Source organism: Haliotis rufescens, unplaced genomic scaffold, assembly GCF_023055435.1.
Source record: "Haliotis rufescens isolate VD_foot unplaced genomic scaffold, xgHalRufe1.0.p SCAF_17, whole genome shotgun sequence".
Taxonomy (NCBI): Eukaryota; Metazoa; Mollusca; class Gastropoda; order Lepetellida; family Haliotidae; genus Haliotis; species Haliotis rufescens.
The window spans coordinates 2,290,024-2,313,038 of record NW_025963857.1 but is presented as its reverse complement, the minus strand read 5'-3'; the positions used below and the strand labels follow the sequence as shown (position 1 = coordinate 2,313,038).

At 39.0% G+C, this 23,015-nt stretch overlaps 1 protein-coding gene across 2 annotated transcripts in view; it reads right to left on the bottom strand.

Moving 5' to 3' along the window:
• LOC124129976 (A disintegrin and metalloproteinase with thrombospondin motifs adt-2-like) overlaps window positions 1-17,161 on the bottom strand; it is a 39,331-nt gene extending 22,170 nt beyond the window's left edge. Inside the window, exons 1-8 of one of the 2 annotated variants that reach the window (XM_046518983.2) lie at window positions 17,044-17,161; window positions 16,848-16,920; window positions 11,072-11,295; window positions 10,597-10,702; window positions 10,144-10,311; window positions 9,388-9,585; window positions 7,494-7,662; window positions 5,439-5,505 (exon numbers count right to left, since the gene is read on the bottom strand). In XM_046518983.2, coding sequence (XP_046374939.1) covers window positions 7,499-7,662; window positions 9,388-9,585; window positions 10,144-10,311; window positions 10,597-10,702; window positions 11,072-11,295; window positions 16,848-16,911 — 924 coding nt within the window. In that variant the 5' untranslated portion in view covers window positions 16,912-16,920; window positions 17,044-17,161 and the 3' untranslated portion in view covers window positions 5,439-5,505; window positions 7,494-7,498. Of the gene's footprint in view, window positions 1-5,438; window positions 5,506-7,493; window positions 7,663-9,387; window positions 9,586-10,143; window positions 10,312-10,596; window positions 10,703-11,071; window positions 11,296-16,847; window positions 16,921-17,043 lie in introns of those variants that run through there. The other variant, XM_048397405.1, reaches the window with a different exon arrangement.
• Window positions 17,162-23,015: the final 5,854 nt, after the last annotated feature.

The following is a 23,015-nucleotide window of genomic DNA, read 5'->3' as shown; positions in this document are numbered from 1 at the left end:
TGTTAAATATCTGATATTGTTTTATTCAAATGAAGGAACATAAATCACATATGAGATAATGATAGAAGATTTACCTTAAAGATGCTGAGATATTACTTAACTATTCTGTTCACAAAGTATGTGGAATTCTTGCTTGGTGCCATCAATGACCGAAAGCTGCAGTTTCCAACCTACAGTCTATCAAGGCAGGACCATGATCTGATGACTACAAGTGATCCTGGATTTTTGACTGATGGCTATGTACGGACAGCTAAGCAGACACCAGTGAATGCAGTCCTGTCAAGATACACACTGAGAGGCTGCTAATGTTCCTGTGACAAGGCCTGACACTATTATTGGTATTGCCAACTTAAAGACCAGCCAATGCATCTGACTGAAAATGCGCGCGTATTGTGGTCACCACACGGAATGGAATGAAGGTGGGTTGATCAAAATATAACATATTTACACCATCAGTTTTCCTGTTTTCATTTTGTCGACGATGTTGAGCTACTTTGACAGCTGGTAAGGAAAATATGTCAAATTAATTGAGAGTGTGTAAGAGTGAGAATAAACTTACTCCTTAATTGGTTTATTGTCGTCAAGTGGGCCTGACAGATCGATAACTCCAAGAATGGAAGGTTCGGTTGGTTGGATGGTTTTTGTTTAACGCCGCACTCAGAAGTATTCAAGCTATATGGCGTTTGTCTGTAAATAATCGAGTCTGGACCCATCAATCCAGTGAGTAATATCATGAGCATCGATCCACGCAATTGGGATCGACGACATGCATCAAACCAAGTCAACGAGCCTGACCATCCGATCCCGTTAGTTGCCTCTTACGACACAATGGGGCACGGGTGGCCCAGTCGTCTAAGGCGCCGCGATTCACTGTGCAGAGTCGCGTCCCTTGGGCACGCCAGAAACCTATTATTGTGGGTTCGAATCCCGGTTCGATCCGATCATGTTTCTAGGTTTGTCAGCACCATACCCATGTTCGTGGGTTTCACCGAAGTGGTAAACGTCTGAGACATGCATCGCTTCGGGTTCTCCTCCCACATTAAGCTGACACGCCGTGATATAAGTGGAATACTGTTAAAAGCGGCGTTAAACCCAACTCACTCACTCACATACGACACCAAGAATGCCTATAGCAGGTCTCAAAAGGATAGAGAAGGGTAATTTTAGACCCTCTATCATTGATACAGTTACAACTATTAGTGTATCTTCACCCAAGGAAAGAAAATTGCTGATCACAACTTATGGCTAGCCAGCTTACAGGAAGTCAGTGCAAGTCCTTCCACAGATGTGCGTTATCTGCTGTGGAATTGAAACTAAAGTAGATGAGTCCACGCATGAACGAAAACTGAATAGTCCAGTGACTTATGAAACTGCGGATGAATTTTTAGCTGTAGTTAGTCTCAGAATTGATGAAAGACTACTTTTTACAGGTTGATGTATATACTCACCGCCAAAAGAAACGCGAACCATTGAAACATATAGAGAGGTGTGTACGTTGAGATGTTTCCAATTTTTACCAATTCCAATTAATGACAAAACTAACAATCATCAATCTATGACGTCACATAACATAACAATATGTTCCTTTGTGTATCAAACCAATCTAATATCTTTTGAATACGAGTAATTCTTCATATATTAACCAACATATATGGTAATCGCGTTTCTTTTGTCGATGAGCATACATACAAGAAGCAATCTGTGCGAGGTCAGTACATATTGGTAGTGATTGTCTTGGTGCCCAGGAGCACTTAGCCTTACCCAAACTAGGCTGAGGGTAAGACCTCTCTCGCTCTGATTTTTTACTCGGGACCAAGGACTTATATAGCCAAGGTCATCTGACATGAATTAAATCATAAATATAAACATTACTTAATCAGTGACATAGTTGCACATCTACTTCAGGATGGCAGACAGTCTATGTACAATAAAATGGGGATTAACAATTGAAATTAGCATCTTATTAATAACGATTAAGTGATTCAAGGCCTATTCAAGTCATGGCTACAGGGGAAATAGCCATTGTTCATTCAGACAATGGTTGTCGCAAATCAGTCGCTATGGAGATCAATCAACTGTTTATCCACCAGTTGTAACAGATCAGGTACCCCAATGAGTCCAGGTCATTTAATTCATTGTGTACATAAAATTATGTAATTGTGAAACGGATTATTTCCAAAAGAGAAGTGATTGGAATGAACTCTCACAAAACATTTCATCAAAACTGTCAAGGTTAAAGAAGGCATTGATGTTGAAACTTACATAAATTTTCAGCTTAAGGCCAGATTGTCATATAAATATTCCACTGGAATTTGTTCAGCCAGAATCAACATTTTGTGAACTAGTTTTTCATAAGGGTGACAATGATACCCATAACACCATCATCTTCACTCGGCAAACAGTTCTGTTTCTCCTAATTCCGATTCCGAGAATGACATACAGTGTCGTCAATTACTGATAACTCGTCTCAAGCATAACTTGCGCAGTTGTACCGAGCTAATGTGATCATACGAACATCTGTTGCATAGACCCTGTGTTTATCTATGCGGCCTTCTTAAGCGGGACTTCTGTCAGTTGAGCAATACAAATCAACGTCGTCCCTACCACGATTTTCAATTGTATCACTTGGTGGTGCAATTTGACAGACGACTTTTCCATTGACCGAGTTAGAGTACGTGAATACGACAAGAGAGAAAATATTAATTGCTCAATATCTGAACAATCTGACCTCGCAGTGAAGGCATCTTAAGCCCAAACGTGCTACTCATGGGTTAACAATTACACATCTTACTGGCTCTGCCAACCTTCAGCAATTACTTAATACCATTCGGACACTGAATCTCATTCCGTCATCCTGGAGCATGACACAGCTTTGGCCACTCAACAAATGCAACGAAGCCTTGCTGCTCCTGAAGGCTTTCACGCCAAACGTTTCCACACTTTGGTATGGGTACAGTGACTTTATAGAAGAAACACTTACAGGTAAACCTCAAAAGATCGTTTATGGTTTTTCCAAGTATCAAATTGTTTTCAATAATACAACAGTTAATCGTTATTTTTTAGATTTGTTAAATTATATAATTAAGAATATCATTTTAAATATATATTTCAGTGTGACTTTTAAATGTAAACTAGCATACACATATATTTGCGAATACATTTGTGTGTTTAAACAGGATTTAGCACCGACATTCAAGGCATATTGTATACCCATTCAATATTCGGTCAACGAAGTGATTGGGTTTACTACTTTTTCCTAAAATAACTCTCCCTTTGTCTGGTGCTTGTATATTTCTGTCTGATCCTAACATGCCTACATCTTCCACTGTATATGCTAAGCATGTTGATGTGTGATTTAGTCACTTACTCTTAAAACGATCTGTACATTTAACTTAACATTTTCTACTGCTTGCTATCGCTAACGATGTCCTGAACTGTTAACATGATCATGATTTAAAATACATAACAAACTAACAATTTATTATTTATATTAAAAAAACAGGAAAGGGAACAACTCACAACACTTATTATTATTATCAAACATATTTTTTTGTCCTAAAAGACAAAGGGATTGGGCACAGTAACGCCTTCTCCCTGATGTGATAATTATTGAACGTATTGGTCCTGAAATTCCTGAAGTTCTCAATCAAGCAGGGTCTATGAATCGATAAAGAAAAATATCCAGTTGAAATCAGCCGTTTCTATGGGAAAAGGCGGATCGGACCAAATAGTTCAAATGTGCACAGTACTCTAATTGTACACTGCTTGGTATTATAGCCGTCATAACATGTAAACTGTATTAAGAAATAAATTTCATATGTAATTATTTCTTTCATTCTGAGTTCCTTTGGGAGTCCGTGACCTGGTACATAGTTTCTGGTACGATTGCATGTGCCAGTGGTGGTGTTAATTGTAAGTTGTACGTGTTGCGCCAAGACAATTACCGGTGTGTGACAGGACATGGGCCTGACCTTAAAAGGAAATTCTTCAGTTCAAGAAGAACTTAAACTCATTGACCAATCAATGATCTTTGCCAAATACTCTCAGGTTTTCACTTGCGAAGATAAATAATCACATTCTATATTTTGTGGCCTAATGATTTTCATACAAACATGCATACTGGCAATATATTGTTAGAACACTATTTTGTACTGTAATCATGGTAATTGAACTACACGGTGAACTCACTACCACACTGTCATGGTTTACTTTGTGCAATACACAACCGATTTGACATTTCTATTGAGTTTGGCCTTCTTTGCAAAAGGGTCCATCAATGGGGTGACTAGTGGTCATCACTGAAGTATGGAATGTCACAAAATCATAAGCGACGCCTCCGGTTGCTGACAAAAAACATTCTTAAGGTTACACACAACTTTTCCCATAGGCTTCTGTAGTAACGTTATATAACTTTTAAAAATAACTTGAGTTCAACAGCTCTTACATGTTTGTTTGTTTGTTGTTTAATATACGGTGTAAAACAAACAAAAATAACTGTGGTAATAGACGCTGGTCACGCTAATGTTTTCCGTAAATATAAACAACAGTAATTAATCAGTGACATAGTTGCACATCTAGGTTAGTCCCTATTTACTTTGTACTTCCTTGATAGGCATGGTCAGGCGACATCCAAAAGAACGTCAAGCCAATAGTGAGTGAGTGAGTGAGTGAGTGAGTGAGTGAGTGAGTGAGTGAGTGAGTGAGTGAGTGAGTGAGTGAGTGAGTGAGTGAGTGAGTGAGTGAGTGAGTGAGTGAGTGAGTGAGTGAGTGAGTGAGTGAGTGAGTGAGTGAGTTTTACGCCACTTTTAGCAATATTCCAGCAATATCACGGCGGGGGACACCAGAAATGGGCGTCAAGCCAATATGAACCTGAGACATGACATATTTGGCGGTAGATCGGTTATGGTGTTGTGTGGCATCACTATGACTGAGCGAACCCAACTCCATATTGGTCAGGGAAGTTTCACTGAACACATTTATGAGGACAGCATACTGATACCCTTTGTTGTCCCGTTTGCAAGGTGTGTGAGTCGACGTCTTTTTTCACCGTGCACGAATCGTCAATCTTTACGTTATGGCGCACAACATCCATAGAATGCCATGGCCAGCAATGAGCCAAGACCTTTGTTCCATTGAACACTGGGACATTGACTGGGACGTGTGCGTCAACGTCATGTTGCGCCGACCACGTTGGCTGAATTTAGCCAGGCGCTGCAAGAGAAATGGAACAGACTCCCTCAGTTGGGATACTCACACGCAGCATGCCTAGTCGAGTGAATGAATGTTTGACAAAACGTGGCGGCACTATTGATCCAAACATTGAAATTGAGAACATTATATTAATTCCCATGTTTTAATTCTTTGAAATTGTGTGTATTTCGTCTTCTTAACAAATTGCTTATTCGTGTGTATTAGTAGAAAGAAACAATACAAAGAAATGTTTTCACATGCATATTTTAATGAACTAGAAATGTTCAAATTGGTGTCCACGTGGTTTGCCAAGATCTGAAAAACGAAGAAACGGGAACTATTAAACACACGACACAGGTCATAAAGACGTTAAAAACATGAAAAAGTTGAACAATGTTGAAGTGTAAGGAAAATGTGTAGTGCACTCAATATGACCACAATGAAGTGGTTTGTGTTAGTAGAGCGCTTGTTTTGTTACATTTGGCCTTCATTTGCCCTTTACCCACATTATATTCTGGAGCCACATGGTTTATTATATATATTAATTCTTTTGTCTTGTTTCTGATATTTGAATTTTGAATTTTGATTTGACTCCACCCTTCGATCGTGTTCGCAAACAAATTCTCATATTTCACAATGTTGACCTTTTAATACTTAATGCTTTGATATTAACACACATGGCAAATATATCACCTTCTGTGTAATTGAAGAGGGCAGAAAGAAATTCATGCAAATATAAACCACAGAACTAAAGTTCTTTTCTGAATGGTCTCAATATGTTGTCTCGTGTTCACGGTTCAGTCGATTTTTCTAAACCACCTTAACCTTTTTGAGATTATGAGTTACAAATTCAACAGACACCCAGAGAAGCGAAGGTTATATTCTAAATATAAAGTAAATGATATACATGTATACATAATGCCTCGCCTGTACAAGTGATGACCACGGATTAAATTGACATTGACAGTTCTTCAATGCATATGAAATTGTGTGCATTTAGTCTTCCTAGCAAATAACTTAATCATGTGTATGAATAGAAAAAAACATGCAAATAAATGTTTAAACATGCAAATTTTAATGAACAAGAAATGCTCATGTTGATATCAAAATGGTTGGCCAATATCTACAAAACAAAAAAATGGGATCTAAAAGCACAAGATAAGGGTCCTAAAGACGTTAAAATCATGAAAGAAATTCAACAATGGTAAAGTGTGAGAAACGAGGCACGTGTGCATAGACACAGGTGGTCAAGTGGTTTGGTGTTCCCAAATTCGCTTCATAGGATTAGCTAGTTTGGGTTTCAAAACCGACGTCGGATCTGCTGGCATCATCCCAATGGCATGCTAATTGGAATTGCCTATTGTTATTGAAGCCCTATAGCCATACCTTTGTTATAACCTTCATTTAGGTTATTCAGGCAACAAGGTCTCAATAATGTTTTAAAAATGTTTTATGGCAGACATGTGGAGGGCATATTTAAAATCAATTCGCATTAAAATTCAATTCGCTATTTTGACTTACACCATATGTTCCCATGCATTTTCAGGTACACAATATCTCTACCCAAATCATTCTTGAGACCCCCCAACGTTCTACTACGTTGGACTCCTGAAATCTTTCTCCTTGTCTACGTCACACTTATCAGTGACAAGTCGTGGAGCCCAGTCATGGTCTGTCCAACTGATGTGATCTTCAGCCAAATCCAAACGTGCCTGCATGTTAGTGGGATGCGAATTCATTTCCTCTGTGACCGGATACCAGCCTCAGATTATGCATTGTCTGAGTAGAAACTGGCGTTCCGTAGGTCATTTCTTAGTGTAGTGGCAGTCACTAAGTGATGACGTCTTGCTGCAATGAGGACCATCTGCATGTCACTGGGTAGTTGATCCAAACGTCTGATTCTGTGCCCAGCAACGTGACGTTGTTTTGACCCAGTTTCAAGCATGCCTATGCATCTGCCTATTTCGTCGGTCATCAAACGACGTCTTTGATGCTGTGTAGGCATAAGTGGTTACAGTTGTTTCAATCCTCAGAGGCAAATGCTATTGTGATAAAGATATGCAACGATTCTGTCACGATACATCATATCACAGGTTTTGAAGCATGACTGCATGCCCATGACTACATGCCTCTATCCGTTCATCATGAAATTGAGGTCCTATTGGAGTTATCCAATCATTGTGTGCCTGGATATTTCAATCTCTATTTGTTGGATGATATGCTGATATCATCAAAACTTGATCCTGACAAAACTTAGAATATCTGTGCAGACCAGACGTTTCGAGATTAAGACAAATTCATACCTGTGTTAACCGGTTGTCCATGGGCATGGAGGGGAACAACGGACAGACCTTGTCTCGTTAAGGGCAGCCCCGGGGCTGTTGCAAGTCCTTGTTCTTAACTCTCTTTGGAGGCCGTCGCAGGTTGCTGAACATAGCCCGTCAGGTCCCCACTCTGACCAGTTGGTAGGATCTAGAGCAAATTCAAAGATAATGACATTTCACAAACATGCAGCCTATTCAGGACATTTATTACGTTCACGACTATTTCCTCAATTGTAATCACATAGAATAAAAGCAAGACCTAATTCAGTGATTCCGTAATTTCTAAGCGACGATGCCGTTCTCAAGTATAGTTAATCAAGTCATCATAGTTAATCATTGTCCGTCGTGAAATATTGAAGTCAAATGACTTTTGTTCATAAGACACAAATAATGTCTGATATGATTCCCTATTTTGACTTTGTAGCGTTCTCTTTATTATTCAGGTGCATACTTGACCTGCCATGGCATCTGTTTGTGATGCATGCCATCGGTAACACAGGATACACTCACCTTTTCGCGAACATCGGGTATTTTATAGTGATTCATCAACACATACTTATAATAAAGTCTCAAATTGTACAACCTACTCTAATTTTGGCAGATATTTCTTATGATTATGAGAAGGGCCATGTTCCTTTTATTTATATATTTGGCATCATCCTTGCAAGTAGCAAGGCCCGCCATATATGATATCGGGGATATATGAAAAGTGAAACCTAAAAAACCCTGTTCACAATTTGTCCGTTTTAAAAATTACCGCAATGTCAGCCAATGTCTTAAAAAGTAAACAATTTCAGCAATTTGGCAACAATCTGATGAAGACAATTGTGTATGAGTAGACCGCTTGTTTCGTTACATTTGACCTTCAAATTTTTACTTATATCCAAATGTATCATGAAGAATATTATTGACATCAAATATTTTTGTGTTCCTTTGTATATATATTTTTAAGATTTTGCAAACACGGGATGGTTTTACATTTATAATGAAGAAAAATAAATTTCCGATAGATAGAAAAACTTGTACTGTCGATAAACGTATTACCATTGCTGAACTTGAGGTAGACAAATGTCTAAGTCATGGATCCATTGAAACTATTATTCATGAATATTTACAGATGAATACGATATCTGCTCGTTGGTTGCCAAAGTTTCTAAATTCTGATCTTAAGGAAACACTGACACTGCCAGAGGAAATGTAGAGCTAATTGAGGAGGATTTCGTGAAATTAAAAAAGAAATTAGTAACGGGTGATGAAACAGTCAAAACGTCAATCTGTAGAATGGCAACATTCCACTTCTCCAATTCTTCCAATTCAAGTCTTCAAGATCAGTGAAGAAAGTCATGGACACTGTATTATGGGATGCAAAGGGTGCGATCCTTGTTGATTACTTAGAAAGTCAAAAGACGATTACTGGTTTCAACTATGCTGATTCATATCATTGCCTGAGTGGTTCTATCAAAGAATGCAGACTGCTGGAGTTCTTCTCCTTCATGACAATTCCTCTTCTCACACCTCTCGACTTGCAAAGGCTGCTGTGCGACAATGTGGTTTCTAAGAGCTTTCTCGCCCTCCATACTCCCCAGGCCTGGCACCATGTGATTTCCACCTATTTCCTGAACTGAAAGAACACCTTTGTGGAAAGTGCTAAGGCGACAAAGATGACCTCATCACTGCCATAAATGGAAGTTCGAGACGAGTTTGGTTAGGTGCCGACTAACCAACAATCATTGGATCCTGCCATGCCCCCAAAACGTGCCAGGGGTGTGGAGGGCAGGTGTTAATTCCCAATCCTGGAGATGGGATATAGCTTTGTTTTAGCCGATTGTTCGTTTTTGTAAACGAAAATATGTTTATCTTACTTCCTACCAACCTGTCGAAGGGTGTGGTGCCGACCAGCCTCTCCAGCCCTTCCAGCCTCTCCAGCCCTTCCAGCCACGAAACCATCTCCATGGAGCAGACCACCATCTCCCTGGTGGTGAGCGCCATCTCCGTGGTTCTGACCAGGCTGTCCACGGTGCTGACCAGGCTGTCCAAGGGGTTGTCGTGCTTGGCATCTGTGTAGTTGTAGCTGGAAACAATGTTAAACACATGACTAGAGACACAAACACGTATTATACACAGCAACAATTACGCTCAAAACAATAAACTAGATTGGGTTAGTACTTACAATGACTTGTATTGTATTACTTCCCCGTGAAGTTCGCGAACTTAACTTAAACAGTTGGATTCTTCCCTAAGTCAAATTTAATCATGCCTCCCTAAGCGTGCAAGCACCTGCTAGACGGGTCTCAAAATCCATCCGAAGTATGATAGCCGGATCAGAAGGTTTCATCCAAAGGATAGCATCACTTTCACCTTTCTCCCTCAATAAACAGAAACGCCGTGCTATAACTTGTAACTGATGCTGACAGATCCATCACACCAAACTCACTCACTGCATGATAAGGTTCAAAGCTATGATGTTAGGATGTAGTTGAACAATGATTGATAATCTAGACTGGTTATTCTCCAGCATTGACAATATATATTATCTCAGATCTGAGCTTCCGAATACAATATGATTTTCTGGTCGATCTACAGGGATCAATAGGTCATTAGACAATTGAAATATGAATGTGTTTAGTACTTGTGCAAGCAGGATCGCCAGCACAGGATACAGTATCGTTTATGAAGCTAGGTCCATCGCACGTTCGCCCGGCAATTCCCTTGTCGTTGCACGTTCGATTCCTAACCCTCTCTCGCATGTCCGTGTCACAGTTACAAGGTCCCTCCGATGTGTCCCACGCGGTCCATTCTGAAGTAGATCAACATATGATGCGAATACAGTACATGTTTTCTTCAAGTGAGGCAAATGCAACACTTTAAGAAGACACGGGCCATGTCCCCTAAAAGATAAATTTAAAGTCTCCATGGAGTAATCTAGTGGTTAACGCTCGTAACCGTCATAGTCGATAACTTCTCAGAATATATTTCATAATGCATTTGCATACACTGTTCTGTTGCAATGTTGCAGTGACAGCAATGTTGTTCCTATCATGACACGTGACAAGGTTGTGTATTGTATTACATATTAACTCACCCCCATCGTCATCAACAACAACGAACACCCTCAAGTCAGTTTCTGGTATAGGTGCTTTGTCGATGCCCGTGATCCTCACAAATATTGCTCGACCATTGTCACAAACCTTAAAAAGATGAAGAATGCGAGAATTATGATTGAAGGTTAAAATAACAAAGTTCGAATATCCTGCCCAACGACAATACAAAAACATGATTGCACATCGTCAGGATCGTTCTGCGTGGCACGTTCATATGAAACATCAAGAATTAGACGGATTCCATCTAATCATTCAGGTGTATGGTGAGAAAGAATAGGTTGTTCGTCACGCTGACGCCCAGGATCAATTGCCACCGAAGGGCTTGACTATTGTTTAACTTGACATTAAGACTCATATACTTACGCGTGTGCAATGTACATCAATTGTTAATGCTTTTATCGTTTAATGGACATCAAAAAGAGGAAAACACACAGATATTCCAACACAGGTACTTACGGAGTTATCCTTCACGTCAATTGGGATTTTCAGTGGGTCCTCGGTAGGAGGGTAAACAATTGAGAAACTCCCTCCCGTAAAATCATCAGGGGATGATAGCCCCAATCCCGTGATGGTGTAATTAATTTGGATGTCTCCTTGGACGATACCAAACCGTCGCAGTGTTATATTGTTTGACTGTCCCTCGAAGAGATCTTCCACAACGAATTCGAAAAAAATCAGATCTGCAGATAAAAATTAAAACAGAATCAAAATTTCCTGTTTGTCACTTCCAAGGGGCAAAGGTATTTATATTACTGGCCTAAATGTTGCAAACGTTATGTTTCGGAAGAAGAAAAGAATAAGTTCCGTAACGGCAATGCCTCGGGTGGTTTTACATTTGTACTTCTGTTGCAGGAAAATGACTATGTCAGCAGAACATGGGGGTCAAGTCAAAACATTTTGCATTGAAAGTCTCCAACAACAAGTACAGGTTTCATGCAAATTGAGTAGGTTCCGGTAGTGTTGGAATGCAATGTCCCTTAGCACCTTCACGTCATAGAAGTGTAGCTACGTTAAATATGACTTCAGGGAAATGCATTGTAGCTACTAGTTACAGATGACATGATAGAATATTATATATGAAACAGTTCCAACGATGATTTACCATTGTGCTGTCTTTTCTTATGGAAACCTATCTTCTGACAAATCTATTTGGGTTCGAATCCCGGTTCGCCCCGATTATGTTTTCAGGTTTGTCAGCACCTTTGTCAGAAGCTTTCCCGAGGGTCACACCAAGTAGAACATTTACCGAAGCTATTTTTGTATTGGTAATTGTAGAGAAGATGTAGAAGATGTATCGTCGTTTGACTTTGTTTTTGTCATGTTTTTCAACTAGGCGCTCGTGGCTTGTTCAGCACATTGGAATTGAACCAATTAGGGTTCATAGAATACACCAGGTTTATTCTGGTATGGTAATACGTCTGATAAGTATATGCACGTTGTGGCTCTATGCGGTGAGTGTACCTGTGTGCACCACTATGAATAAGGGAAATTACCTGCTTCCTTTGTTTTAAATATGAATTCCCTTTTCCAATAGGTGTCGGATTGATTGTGCGATTTGTATAAATGGTTTCGTTGTGCTCTCCATGATAAGCGGATGTCTTGTCACAATAACCGAGTTCTAGTTCATTCAGCAAAGGCATAAGGCTTACAAATGGCATCATCGGAAGGATTTCTTGTTATTGACTAATCAGTTCGTTGGGTTTAGATTTAGACAGTCAATTTAGAATTTAGACACCATACAAAAAATGAAAGCAAATGCCATCTGAAGTTTACTGAGAAAACAATATGTGAAATGCTGGACTTCCTCATTGATAACATCCACAAACAATTTTGGGGAAAGACACTTAGGCAAGAAGTAGGCATTCCCATGGGCACCAATTGTGTTCCCCTTCTTGCGGATCTGGTTCGGATTATCTGCTCGGATTGGTAAAGTCAAAACAAGGTCATTTGACCAAGAAGTATAACTTAAGCTTCAGGTATATCGATGATGTGATATCGTTCAATAACAATCAAATAGCCATTTCCCTTCCACTGATTTACCTAGCTGAACTAGAAATAAAGGAGACCGCCTCATCTGTTTCATATTTAGATCTATGCATAAAGATTCAAAACACTCTCCACAAGACTGTACGACAAGAGGGATAACTACAACTTTCACATAGTCAACTTCGCTTTGGCGAGTAATATTCCAGCAGCTCTAGCTTTTGGTGTTTACATTTCACAACTTTTGAGATACAATCGAGAATGCCCTTTCTACCAAGATTTCAAAAAGCGTCATTCGACTCTTGCTCAGAAGTTGTTTGTTCAAGGTTACAACATTCAAGGCCTCAGTAAAGCTGATCTTTCTTTATGGTGGATTTGCAAATGGCATGGAGTCCCTTTCGATATGCATAGGAACAAGTTTACAGTTCGCTCATGGTAGTGGTGTTCCCTTACACGAGGGATATAAGTATATTCATTTAGGCATTGTTACTTCGGATACTGTTGTCATTCCCGCCAAGTATGAGATCATTTTCCTGAAAAGCTAGATGGATACTTTAATGAAGATGGATGTGTTGAATGTCAAATTAGTTCAGAATGTTGTGCCAAGACAAGACGAAACTTTACGTAAGTGAGAGGCACAAGAATAGGGACTTTTTCGGAGTTGTATTGAGTCCGCTGCCGAAAGTACTTCTTTGAACAGGCCCAAGTTTTGACAAATGTAATCTTGGTGATTATTCTAATGAGCATAGACAGAAATATAGAACAGAGCAGTTCTCAAGTGGGCCACATGACTTAGGTTCAACTGACAGGGTCAATGATGATAATAAACATATTAATGAAACGCCATTGAGATTTGCTTTTCATATATATGCTGGGGATGGAATGGGATGGTATAAATACAGATCAGATTGAGGGGTCACGTTTGTTCTCATCTCTGGACTGTATTCTGGCCAGTTTGAAGTTGAAATTCGTCATGTCTACATTGACGATATCATAATATATTCCAGAACGTTTGGGGAACATTTAGATCATTTGCTGGAAGTAGAGGTGATGAGAATAAATCTAAAGGTACAACTCCAAATCAAGAAACGGTTTCAGTTATTAGATATTGGCCCATTCCTCAGTACGTGTCAGACGTACACAGTTTTGTTGGGATTCTGGATTGTATTACCAGCAATTTATCAAGACAGTTTTGTCTATTGTGACACCTTTGACTAAGTGGACTGTGAAGAGAGCTGAGTTTGTATGGAGTGAGGTTTGTTAGCAGGCATTTTATTGTTTGAAGGATATGCTTACATTTTCCCGAGTTTTAGCATGTCCTGATTTTGAAGAGGACTTTGTTGAAGATACAGATGCTAGTAATGTGGAACCTTGTTTCGTCTAGAATAAAGGTTTCTGAGTAACTTCTGATTGCATTATCACGATCAGAACAGAGCTATTGTGTCACCCATAAGGACATGTTGGCAGTAATGGAAGATAGGAAGCATTTTAAGCGCTATCTGATAACATGTAGTTTTCTTTTGAGAACGGACCATGACTCACCACGATGGGTTAAGGAAATGGAAGGTCAGGTGGATGGGTAGTTTGAAGTTCTGACTGATTATGATTGTGAAGTACAACATAGAGCTAAATAATAACTTTCTAATACATACACATGTCAAGGAAACCCTGCAAACAACGAAAGAGAGTGGACATTGCAGACGTGCAGATTGAAAGTCCTTTAGAATGGGCACAGTGACAGGAGTTTGGTTCCCTCGTGGAAGCCATTGACAGGAATTAATACAATCATGTAACGAGACCAGTTACGAGGTTCATGAACGGTCTATCAGATCAGTGGGATTCCTTGTATGTTGTTGGTGGTTTTTAGTCAGGGGGCTGTACGAATACAGTGTCAAAAAGGTACTCCCTCTGTCAATGATTGGGGATGTCTTCAAAGGTTTACTTGAGTTATCAGCAGGTGGGGGCAATTCAGAAGATAAAGCCAAAAGGGAGACCACGGTTCTATTGGCCTGGTTGAGCCCATGATCATGAAGCTCATATTAACATTTGTTCAGAGTGCATAGATAGGAAGACGGATTGCCAGCAGAAAGGCTGGTCTACAAGGTTCCTGGGTATTTTTCCATTTGAACATATTGCAGTTGATATTTCTGGACTGTGGCTGGTAGTGTTGGAAACAATTATATGCTGGTTGTGCAGGACTATTTTAAGCTGCACTTATGGAATTCCAAAACAAGGACACGAATTATTGCTCGAAATTGGTTGCCGAGTTCATTTGCAGGTTCGGCAAACCGTTTTCATTGCATTTGCCAGGAACTAGGAATAAAGAAAACTCAGACTAACACGTATCACAGGACTTTGTCTAGCATGTTATATCAGTACGTAAATGATTCTAAAAACATTTGGAATTTCACCTTCCATAATAATGTTAGCATTCCAATCTCAACAATTACCCACTCAAACTCGGTAAAGCCATCTCCTCCACACTCCATCCCAAATCCACGACCACACCCATCATCACCATTCCCTTCAAAGTAAAAGCTTCCCACATCATCAGCCACCTCCCCCAACAGCAAGCCAACATTGACACCTACTTCACCAGTTCCACCTCCCTCAATACTCAAGAACACCAAAGGTGTAGCTTACAAAATTGACTGTGATTGTTGAAAAAAGTTTCAAGCATTCATCTGAGATTGTGGAATAACCGCCTGTTATATATGGGGACGATATCAATTCAGACCGTGCACAATATAGACTCGATGAAGTGAGGGAGTCACTTTTAGAAAGAAACTACCCTAGAAAAATAGTAGAAAGCTACATCACAAAACAAGGCTAAATCACAAAACCGTTGTGATCTTTTAAATCCCAGAGATAAATCTAACGAGAGTGTTCTCCCTTTTGCTACAACCTTTAACCCCAAAACCCAGAATTATCACAAAATAAACTTATTAAAACTAAAAGACAGAGCCAAAATCTGAAACAGATCTGTAAAATAGTACAAAAGTGTAACAGACTATATTGTGGTACTTGCCCTCATGTTTTACAATGTTGTTCTAATACATTTAAAGACGGAAAAACTTTCTATGTCCGTGAAAATATGAATTGTGCTTCGAAAAACTTGATTTATGTCCTACAATGAGCTGGATGCAAGGCCGAATACATTGGACAAACAGGGGACACAGTAAGAGTGAGAGTGAGGAGGGTCCACCGACAACAAATAAGGGACCTCTCTTGCCGGTGTATCCCACTCAGTCAACACATTGATCAGTGTGCCGGGAATAAAACACCAAATTTTGTGATATTCCCGTTTTACAAATCTGACAATGATGCACTGAGAAAGATAAAAGAAAGTTATTTTGTTAATACTGTCAAAACAAAATTAAATGGCCTAAAATAATTGAATTATTTTACACAGTTACATGTATTATACATTTAACCGCCACTACAATACTTATTTCTGTATGTGTCGTACGCCTGACCTATCGTCTTACGCCTGTCTTATTGTGACGTCACAAAGTTAGATTGCACTATGACGTCATACTATGTTAGAGTGTACTGTGACGTCAAAACAGCGAAACTGTACTTTTGAAAATCACATGCGTGAAACCGGTTGAATAAATTATACACACACAAGCACAGTCGATTGTACGATTCCGACTATATCATGAGGTTTTTATTTATTAATCACTCTCTAATAGTGATGACACCAGGTATTCGCGAAACGGTGAACCTATCCTGCCCCGCTTATTAGACAGCCCTTGTATGAGTGGTGTTTGGAAAATAGAAAGTTTCCAACTGGCATGTCAGCGAGAGCTGCTATTATGCTGGTACAGTGTTATCGTGGCTACATTTTAGTGACATGATATCGGCAGCAAGTAAATTGCCCCTGGCTGTTGTAAATGAACTTTGCAAGTTTGGTCGTTGGAGAAGTATCGGGATGTGACGGTTTCTAGAAACCTAACTGTCCATATCTGTCAACAATATCTTTACTGTCTGAACATAATACCAACTCGCCTTCATGATAAAATTGCTACTTTTGCTACGGATTCAAACGATACAAGTAACTGTATTTCCAAAAAGACAATTTTAAAGGAATGAATTAGGCGACCAGATTCTCCAGTTAGTAATGAAACAACCAAGTCACATGAGAATGCTGTATTCTCCTAATTTCAAATTCAGAAATGGTTTTGTTTGGATCCTCGAGTTTATAATAGGTGACCATTCTACGGAATAGACATTTAGGAATACTCGCCTTGGGCGCCAACGCTGCACGCGCACAATACCAGTGTCAGCAGGGCAACAGGCAGAGGCAGCATGATTGAAAACTGAAAGCAATGAAAACTGTGTATCTAGGTATATTTTCGAATTAAGGTATATAAATTCTCCAAACAATACTGAACAAGCATGGTATAAGGGGTTATTGCAAAGTAATGTTCATAACGCCTTACCTTAAGAGATGCGTCCTTTCCGTATCATTCAGAGGGTACCGACTGAAACGCGTGGAGAAGCCGGAGCATTTATCTATTCAAAGCTGTATTTAAAACGCAAACAGATGTTTCTGGGCGTTTTGTCACATAAGTTTTTCATGGTGACGTTCAATAAGGATTGTGGGGGTGTAGTTCCAAGACTATAATCCTCGATATCCATTAATTCAAAGGATACGCCCCTCTAAAAATTGAACGGTGGTCAAACTGAGATTAATTGCTGGTTGGTCGGTCGGTTTATTGTTTAACCCCGCACTCAGCAATATTCCAGCTATATGACGGCATTCTGTAAATATACGAGTCTGGACCAGACAATCCAGTGATTTATATCATGAGGACACTACTGAAGGTAAAATTGATGGTATGACTAAAACCAGTGTACTTTATATATTGAAGTTGATTAAAAACATACAAGAAAACACTCATAACTTAACTAGAAACTGAAAATAAGAATCGCTTATTGCCTCTCGATGCGTGTATATTAAGCATACATTGATATTACGATGTCCTCATACATTGATAATGAACTTCTAGTTTCGCGAGTTTCATTAAGATAGAACAATTTGTATTCATATAATTGACAATTTGTCAAGGAGTTGCCAAGCCGAACCAGGTGAATCTGGCAGTAAACCAATAAACCAATTGGTAATTAGTGCAAATAAAGCTTGAGGCGATTAGTGACTTACACCTTTCACACCACCCCAATGATGATGATAGCCAGCGCTGTTTATTAATTCTGGCCTCACAGTTGGTGTTTGTTCATGTTTACAATAAGTTAGTGTTGTAAGTTACGTCGAGCTACAAGATACCCACATTTAGGCACGAAATTACATGGTCTTGAAATCTCCACAGGCACTGAAAGTAAGTGTATGAATGTTGAACAAAATTATCACAGTCAGCAACTTATACCATGGCAACAGTTCAGCAGATCGCATAATAGCTATGACGTATTAAGGGACGGCCAGTTGCGAGTAAAGAATAACATTCGATCAGTCAATCTAACGGCTGCTTACCTCACAACTGTATTAGCATGCTATTTTTAAGCGTCACGGGATTTTGTTTGCTCATACATGTTTATATCACCTGTGTCATGCACAGAAAGGGAAATCCATGGACCACCAGGGAATAACAAGTCCAGCAAAATAGCGCTGACAATTATTTATCATCCAAATCTGGCTCCCACAGGAGATATCGCTTGGATGAGATCAAGTAGATCAACTGTAGATATCGCTGCAATGAAATTACATCACAATGCTTTGCAGACCATTGTGACGTCACTGGTTACCATGACGTCACAATCAAATGACATCACTAATAGCTCTGCTACTGAAGCTGTTTGCAGTACATTTTACACTGAAGACACTGCTAATTTCTGTCTACAAATTGAAAAAGTTTAAAGATTGATGTTGGATGATAAATAAAATCTCACCCTCGTGTCTTTTGATATCAAATATATCCACACTCGTGTTGATATATTTGACATCAAATGATACTCGGGTGAGATTCTCTATATGAATGGATCAATGTTATCAGTGATGACACCACATGTTCGCAAGAGGTCTTGGAGTAAAGCGTTACGTTCGGTCTTATGTTTTGTATCAGTCGTTCGTGCTTCTGGTCTTGAACAAATTTCAAGCCAAGGTCTAGACATTGTAACTATAGTGTATGTTATGAACATAGCCTTTATTTATTTTTAATTGGGGTTTATGCGCGATCTTTTTGTTCAAAAGAGCAATGACTCTCCTTTTGAAATGATATAAGCGACGGTCCAACCTGCCGCTTCCGGTCTGGTTTTCGGGTCTTTGCAGGCTGCGACAACTAATAACATATAGATACGGAGCCAAGCTAAAGCGTTTCCCTGTTGCACCTTCATTCAAAAACGGTCGTTTACAACTGAATGTTTTAAACTAGCACTTAATTTGTAGTGATTATTAGTTTACAATATCAACATTTGTTGAGTCTTCAACTGACAGACGAAATTACACGATGGAAGATAACTGGGAAATCGCCATGAAAAACAGTAGTATACATGCGTGCCTTTACAAATAACTGAAGAAGAAATAACATTCAGAATAAAAGAGCTCATCTTTAATGTTACTTTTATTTCATAATTAAAGTTACATCTGACTTTTATTTTTTTAATTCTGACATTATTTTTTTAGAAAATAAATATGCCAAATGGAAATCTACCATGCATCTATCAAGCAATCAGTTGCTCAGTTGCAATTAATATACATACCATTCATTATACAGTTTGAAATGATAGATTTGCCCATATTATTCAGTCCCTTGCAAAATGTGTCCCCCCATTAAGTGGTCACCACAGGTGTTAATTCATTGATCCATCATTTCTTACATTATTCTGATACTCATGCTCTTCAAATAGGGGTAAATTACAGAGATTTGTCCAAACAAACAACAAGACGTGCATGATACATGGCGCTCGCCATTAAGGGGGTAAAACAAGGACTGGTCGGCTCGGAGTCTGTATACTGTGTCTGAGTGGGGTATTCATGTGAAACTGCAGCATGGTATCTCAGTCAGCTAGCACTCTAAATCGGCATCAGTCCGGACTAGTACAAGCAGCCACACACACACACGTGCATGCACGTCGCTATATAAGTGCAATAATCTTGGACGCAACGTTAAACCCCATTTCACCTCACTTCACCTCAAACATGAAAGTATGCTGGAGTCCTTTCGTATGTTACTTATCTTGATTGACATAACATGCAGTTCTGTTACAGATAATGACTGCAAATAAAATAATAACAGTCATTGTGCAATGCATATATATGTTGGTGTAAAGAGAAAAAAGATTAGCATTAATAATTTGTTTATTTGGGAATTTAATACATCAGTTCAGAATAAGGAAACAAAAAGCATGGCCTAATGAAATAAAGAATGAGCTGCATCTGTTTTACAATCATCTGATGATTGTCAATGCAAACTGGATGTAGACACTAAAATGTTAATAAAATCATCATTATAGAGATTGAAATGTATATGAATTTATTGTTCCAATTTATAAGATGAAAAACTGTAGTTGGTATAAGAATAATATGGTATATAAGGTATAATATGTTTTTAAAGTAATATATATAGTGTCTTGTGTCTGAAGGAAAATACATTTTCTAATTTTTAAAATGTTAAAAAGGCCTCATTAATATATATCTTTGATTTATCATATTAAAATATGATCATGGTAGTATTTTGCAAAAACAGGCACAATTCTGCATAAAATCTGTTTATACAACATGCACCAACTAACCCTTAAATATCAAAATGGAGTTCAGAGATATCCATTTCTTTTGTATTGAACATTGTATAATGATATGATAATAATACTGACATAATTTGTCGGTGCCTGTTTCTTTTACAATATCTTGAAAACACTTAACCTGATAAATACTTATGCTGTCAAAATTCACATAATTTAGGCTACTGGCAACTTTTACGTTGCATAAGACCATCACATTTCGCGTACCGCATCGCCTAACCGCTGTACTTATATGCATGCGTATGATGCAGCCTGCTTGGTGATACTACAACACAGATATGGGAACGTGTACAATGAAAATCTACTTCATTTTTAAAAGTGTGATATTCACACATCAAGGGCAACACTTTCAGTACCGATTGCAAAACGTCAACAAAGCGACCTGGAATGAACGATCAGCTGATCTCACCGCCTCGCTTCGAACGGCTATCTGGTGGTTAACTGTACAATATGATCATCCCTGATGTATCACTGAATCACGGAACATTTATTTCCGGACATGACAATAGATAAATCATTGTTTACTGTCCACACAGTGGTAACAATGTCTCCGAATAAGGACAATGATGACAATAATGATGAGCACAAAAACGCTTGAGGATAGACGAACCAGAATGCTGGTTGTTGGTTGTTGTCGTGATTGTTGTGGACCCCAGACGAAATAACGATTCACTTCGTGTTGACGAACGTCTTTGTCTTGGTGCTTTGAGGTACCTGAGATCGAATTTCATCTCCACCAATATATCCCTGGTAGACGTTGGTGTTCTACCGGATATTTCTCTTTTGACAACACAAGTCCGTCTGTGGGTCCACAACGTTTATTCGTGATCTTAATATGTCTATATAACTACATAGTAGTATGGCCAGGCAGGATCTCTGAGGCGTAGGAGGGACAACCTGCCTAGCCGCTGTCCGAGGGTCAAGTCTCTACTCACAGAAAGCGTACTATCTTTAACCCTCACCGTCAGACTGCCATGTGTCGTGTGATGTTACATATATGGTTAGCCTGCAGTATCCCACACCTCATCCACAAAGTTAAGCTTCAGTTGCCAACCGGCCATTCTCTGGCATTTATTACAACCGCTGACCCTCACATGACTGTGCTGCTGGCCATGGTATGATACCCCAGCTGCTGTTATAAGTTGTATTGACCGCACTCTCAATACTTAAATAGATATAATCAACTTACTTAACTGATGGAATATATAAAACGTATATAGACTCCCTGTTAAAATCTATATACCCTGCCAAACTGCCTATGATACATGTAGTTCGCCGTCAGTTTAAGGTTGGACCGTCCGGGTCAGCGCACCTAGCGGGTTAGCGAAGGGAAGATAAATTGAAAAACATCGCCCATTGAGGCCTGGATTTTGTATTGAGATAAGATATATATCAGCTACGGCTACAAAACCAGATAGTGTTACATAAGTCTGAATATAATCGAAAGAAAGAACACTTTGCAGCAATATGATTTTTGTGACAAGCAATCTCTCTTTCGGCAGCCTGAAGTATAATTATTCTTTTCAAGCACTTTCGCGGGCCATTTATCTTTCTCGATAAACTCGATAAACTCCGGTCTACTGAGTTCAGGCATATCAGCAATAGGATGACATAAAACATTACTGCATCCATGTATATCAAATATAACTCTTTGATAATATCAAAGGTACAGCTCGATCATAATCTAAAAGACAATGTATGAACATGGCAATCGCAGGAATAGTGATTATCTGTGTTTCTAAACCAGTAGATGGCACAGAGACTTAAGTCATGAATTGTGTATTTCTACATGACGTGAAGCCGTGTTTTTCTCTATGTGGTATGAATTGATATGTTATTAGTGGATGCTATGTTAATTCTGTTGTGATACGGTTAAAAAATATCGTAAAGTTTGCCATATATCCCTCAAAATGTAATATTGTCATGTCGTACCGTCAGGAACCTTTGAGTCGTGAGTTCCAAGTGTCACGATGTCTTGATGTCTGAGCATCGTGTATTCATGTATATACATTTATTTGTCTTTGCCTTCGTATCGAGCGGTAGTTCTTTCAAGATCTTCATTTCAAATGCCACTACCAAATATAATACTCTATATATTAATATCAATTAAAACCTGGTATATAACCTGAGCTGGGCAAAAAAACATATCTAATTATAGCCTCTTCACTTAAAATATTCATTCATTCGTGTATGCATTATCAATGGCGTGAGAACGTTTGACGCATTCTTTTGGTCAAAGGTTACAATGTTATTATTTGTGTGACGGCTCATCTTCGTCACATAATATAAGTTGAAACAGGATCACTCGGGGTACATGGGGTTTTATGCCTCTCGCGTTAGGTTTTATACCATGAGCCGAAGGTGAATTGTATAAAACCTAACGCGGGACGCATAACACCCGAGTGATACTGCTACAACGAATTTATCTTACCGATATGTTTTAATCTGCTGTTGTGAAAGATTTGAAACAAAGTCAAAATTGATAGAAAACACCTGTTCGATTGAGATGAGGTTAACTTGTTCCAAGTCCTGTGACCTTCATTGACTCGGAAAAAGATCGGAGCTTCTGTTTCGAAGCGGGGTATAAGGGATTTATTCTCCCGCTGGGAAATCCACGTGCAGCCTGTTTTCTTCGTGGCGGGGTATAAGGGATTAT